We start from the raw sequence: 5,361 nt of genomic DNA, 5'->3' as shown, positions 1-5,361 counted from the left end.
TTAAGTCTTATTCACTCGAGAAAAATGCAACAATGATTTATTGATAAGTTCGATTTGTTCTAGTTGCATTTTCTTTACATCCTGTTTGCACTTTTGTCATGCGACTGAGATTAAGAAAATCTCACCATATTGTCCATGCATTTTTTTTGCGAATGATTTTTTTTTTTGAGCTCTTTTGCGAATGATATTGCCCATGCATGTTGCAATTAGTTTACCCCGAAGTATCGTTTGAATCCTGAAAAGAAGTACCGTTTGAATCCTACCAAACCCGACCCACATAAATGTCGCCTCCCCCATGTAATACATCATCACATGCATCTCTAGCTGGATCGGATCGAGTTTGACTTCAGCCTGTTTTCTCTTGGTCAGTCCTGCACCGTCTTTGGATCATCGGCCAAACGCGTTTCTTAGGAGACCCCAGGCCAACTGTAAACCTTCCAAAACCACTATACGACTCTATATTGATTATACGTCTATAAAAGGGTACATCGCGCGATCGCCACTCAAGCACAAGCACACCTCCACACACTTGTTCATCACAGCTTCCGTGGCTAACTGATCATGGGAGCGTTCCACCCAGCCAAGACGCTCTCCTTCTTCCTCCTCCTCTCGCTCTTATTCCTGGCCCGCTCCGATTCTCCGCCCGCCACGCCGGTGCCGCCGTTCACGGCGTGCAACGAGACAACAGACCCTACATTCTGCCGGTCCGTCCTCCCGGCGAACGGCACCAACAACCTCTACACGTACGGCCGCTTCTCCGCCGCCAAGTCCCTCACCAATGCCAACAGGTTCCTCGGCCTCGTCAACCGGTACCTAGCCCGCCGCAGCGGCCTCTCCGCCGGCGCGGTCGCCGCACTGCAGGACTGCCAGCTCCTCTCCGGGCTCAACATCGACTTCCTGGCCGCCGCCGGCGCCACGCTCAACACGACCAACACGCTCCTTGACCCGCAGGCCGAGGACGTGCAGACGCTCCTGTCGGCGATACTGACCAACCAGCAGACCTGCGCCGACGGCCTGCAGGCCACCGCGTCGGCGTGGTCCGTGCGGAACGGGCTCGCCGTGCCCATGGCCAACAGCACCAAGCTCTACAGCATCTCGCTGTCGCTCTTCACTAGGGCTTGGGTGCCTCCCAGGCACAAGGGGAAGAAGCCGTCGACGAAGCCGCCCCGCCACGGCAGGGGGCTGTTCGACGCCACCGACGACGAGATAGTGCGCAGGATGGCCGTTGAGGGGACCGCGGCGGCGGTGTCGGTGGTCAGAGCAGTGACAGTGGACCCGAGCGGTGCAGGGAACTACACCACCGTCGGGGCTGCCGTGGCGGCGGCGCCCACCAATCTTGCTGCGACCAGCGGATACTTCGTCATATACGTGGCCGCGGGAGTCTACGAGGAGAATGTGGTGGTGCCCAAGAACAAGAAGTATGTCATGATGATCGGTGACGGCATCGGCCAGACGGTGATCACTGGCAATCGGAGCGTGGTCGACGGCTGGACCACCTTCAACTCCGCCACCTTTGGTGAGTTTTCTGTTTTTTTTTGTTGGCTTCGTTTGAAAGTTTGGCTCTGCTATTTTCCATTAGTAGAAGTATATATATATAAATCAAGTAATCTAGCAAAAAAAAGTAAATTGGACAAGTCAAAGCAGTGAGCTGACTCTCAGATAAGTTGAAATATACCTACCAATAATCTGCCATTGACAGCTCAACATTTTCTACTAGAACATTTTTCTGTGAGCTTGATTAGACTTCCATGACTTCTATGCATGGAGACATCAGACATGGCCAATTACTCGTTGACTAGTGCGTCCTAACTTTTGTTATCCGACTTGCAGCTGTGCTCGGGCAAGGGTTCGTGGCGGTGAACATGACGTTCCGCAACACGGCTGGCCCGGCGAAGCACCAGGCGGTGGCGCTGCGGTGCGGCGCGGACCTGTCCACGTTCTACCAGTGCAGCTTCGAGGGCTACCAGGACACGCTCTACACTCACTCTCTCCGCCAGTTCTACCGCGCGTGCGACATCTACGGCACCGTCGACTACGTTTTCGGCAACGCCGCCGTCGTCTTCCAGGACTGCACCCTCCACAACCGGCTCCCCATGGCCGGCCAGAGCAACACCGTCACGGCGCAGGGCCGCAGCGACCCGAACCAGAATACGGGCACCATCATCCAGGGCTGCTCCATCGTGGCCGCGCCGGAGCTCGCCGCCAACTCCGCCTTCGCCACGACCAACTACCTCGGCAGGCCGTGGAAGCTGTACTCGCGCACGGTGATCATGCAGTCCTTCCTGGCAGGCATCGTCGACCCAGTAGGGTGGATGCCGTGGGACGGCGATTTCGCGCTCAGTACGCTGTACTACGCCGAGTACGACAACTCTGGCCCTGGATCGGATACGAGCAGGAGGGTGAACTGGCCAGGGTACCATATGCTGAACAGCACCGTGGACGCCGCCAACTTCACCGTCGGCAACATGGTGCTCGGGGACTTCTGGCTGCCGCAAACTGGCGTGCCTTTCACGACCGGGCTCATTTGATAGATAATAAGTCACATTTTGCTATACATATGTCATATGTGCATGACTTGGTCCAGATACTACTTTTTTTTTTTTTGCTAATGCTTTAACTTGTTGATTTTAATTTTCAAATAAAACCAGGTGAACGTATGATTTAATTTAGTCCGGTCGAACGTCATGTAGCGCAATCATAGAAAGAAGTAGTCGTGCATGCAGAGATCAAGCACAGATGGCTACATTAGATTCCCATGGAGAAATAGGTGAAGTACTCAATCTTTCCGTATTATTCTGTATAATATAAGGTTTGATCAAAGTCAGAGCTTTGTAATCTTTAACCAACTATCCAAGATAAAGTATCAATATATACATGATCAAATGTAAATGACATGATAATACGTTGCATTACGGTATTAATCATTTTATTATATTTTCCAGATAATAATATAATTTATATATACAATTGTCAAATGTGGCAAAGCTGTTTAGCTTCACTAGTGGAGAAGAGGCCTTTGGTCCCAAGCTTTAGACCCAGTGCTGAACCAAACCAGGACCAATGGGGGGCATTGGTCCCGGTTCGTTTGGCACAGGACGACCCCACCCGCTGGAGCCTATCCGGTAGTGGCCTTTGGTCCCGGTTTGTACTACAAACCGGGACTAAAGGGTCCACCGCAGGGCGCGGCAGGCCGTGTCAGTCGTGGGGAACCCTTTAGTCCCGGTTTGTAATACAAACCGGGTCCAAAGGCCCCGCCTCTGGCTATATAACCTTGCCCCTGCCCAAGTGTGAGCCACACTTGGCCATTTTTTCACTTTCTTCACGAGAGGGGTGTATTGCTCTCCTCTCTTCTTCACATGCACAAGAGGTGTTCGATGAAATGCTTAAGAGGATTTGCCACTTGAGTTTACACAAATCAAGCCACACTTAATTTGCTTTTTTCTTCTTCATCGAGGTTAACAACTTTATCCTTTTCATCTGCAATTGATAAAATGCATGTGTATATATACATCGTGATGTTCTGTAATGGTTTTGATCAGCTTAATTATATCATGCAGATGAATCGGCAATGGATGTACATTGACCGACGGTTTGATGAGTTCACTGCGGGCCTGGATAATTTTATGGCCGTGGCGGAGGCAAACAAACATGGTGGCTTCATGTATTGTCCATGTGTGGACTGCAAGAATACCGTAAATTACGCTCACTCGAGTCTCATTCACAGCCACCTTCTGCGATCCGGTTTCATACCCAGTTACTATTGTTGGACCAAGCACGGAGAAAGAGGGGTTATGATGGAAGACAATGACGAAGAGGAAGAGGATGATGACGGTTATCCCAATTTCCCTGAATACGATGATACTGCAGAAGGCAATGAAGACAATGAAGTAGAAGATCAAGAGGCACCAGATGAGCCTGCTGATGATGATCTTGGCCGGGCCATTGCTGATGCAAGGAGAGAATGTGAAACTGAAAAGGAAAGGTTGGCCTTCGACAAGATGATAGAAGATCACAACAAATTGTTATACCCAACTTGCGAAGATGGCCATAAAAAGCTAGGCAAGACACTGGAATTGTTGCAATGGAAGGCAGAGAACGGTGTCACTGACTCGGGATTTGGAAAGTTGCTGACAATAATTAAGAGGAAGCTTCCAAGGGGTAACGAATTGCCCGCCAGTACGTACGAAGCGAAGAAGATTGTCTGCCCTCTAGGATTAGATGTGCAAAAGATACATGCATGCATTAATGACTGCATCCTCTACCGCGATGAGTACGAGAATTTGGATGCATGTCCGGTGTGCACGCATTGCGGTATAAGATCAGACGAGATGACCCTGGTGATGTTGAGGGCGAGCGCCCAGAAGAGGGTTCTGCCAAGGTTATGTGGTATGCTCCTATAATACCACGGCTGAAACGCTTGTTCAGAAATAAAGAGCATGCTAGGTTGTTGCGATGGCACAAAGAAGACCGTAAGAAAGACGTGATGTTGAGGCACCCTGCTGATGGCTCCCAATGGAGAAAAATCGATAGAGAGTTCCCAAACTTTGCACAGGATGCAAGGAACTTACGGTTTGGTCTAAGTACAGATGGCATGAATCCTTTTGGAGAGCAGAGCTGCAGCCATAGCACCTGGCCTGTGACTCTTTGTATATATAACCTTCCTCCTTGGTTGTGCATGAAGCGGAAGTTCATTATGATGCCAGTGCTCATACAAGGCCCGAAGCAACCCGGGAACGACATTGATGTGTACCTGAAGCCATTAGTTGAAGAACTTCTACAGCTGTGGTCTCTAGCAGGTGTACGTGTGTGGGACGAGCACAAGCAGGAGGAATTTGACCTAAGAGCGCTGCTTTTCGTAACCATCAATGACTGGCCTGCTCTTGGTAACATTTCAGGACAGTCAAACAAGGGATACAATGCATGCACGCACTGTTTACATGAGCTCGAAGGTGATACCTGGGGCATCGTCGATTTCTTAGGCTTACCCATCCCGTAAGAAAGAAAGGCAAGCATTACAACGGTGAGGCTGATCACTGGAGGAAGCCTCTCCATCGTGATGGTGTTGATATATTTGGTATGGTCAAGGATCTAGATGTAATATTTGGAAAGGGTCCTGGCGGACGGTCTGTTCCGAATGACGATGCCGGACACGCGCCCATGTGGAAGAAGAAATCTATATTTTGGGATCTACCCTATTGGGAAGTCTTAGAGGTCCGCTCTTCAATCGATGTGATGCACGTGACGAAGAATCTTTGCGTGAACCTGCTAGGCTTTCTGGGCGTGTACGGGAAGACAAAAGATACACCAGAAGCACAGGAGGACCAGCAACGTAGGAAAGACCCCAAAAAACTGCATGAGAGA

General features: G+C 50.3%; 1 protein-coding gene across 1 annotated transcript; it reads left to right on the top strand.

The window, feature by feature from the left end:
- Window positions 1-511: 511 nt before the first annotated feature.
- Window positions 512-2,889, top strand: LOC127294896 (pectinesterase). The gene is made up of 2 exons (XM_051324805.2): window positions 512-1,516; window positions 1,831-2,889. The coding sequence occupies exons 1-2, from the start codon at window positions 562-564 to the stop codon at window positions 2,526-2,528; spliced, it is 1,653 nt and encodes a 550-aa protein (XP_051180765.1). The 5' UTR covers window positions 512-561; the 3' UTR covers window positions 2,529-2,889.
- Window positions 2,890-5,361: the final 2,472 nt, after the last annotated feature.

This window comes from Lolium perenne, chromosome 4 (genome assembly GCF_019359855.2).
Source record: "Lolium perenne isolate Kyuss_39 chromosome 4, Kyuss_2.0, whole genome shotgun sequence".
NCBI lineage: Eukaryota > Viridiplantae > Streptophyta > Magnoliopsida > Poales > Poaceae > Lolium > Lolium perenne.
Note: the sequence above shows the minus strand (reverse complement) of the source record. Positions and strands in the feature narration are given on the sequence as shown.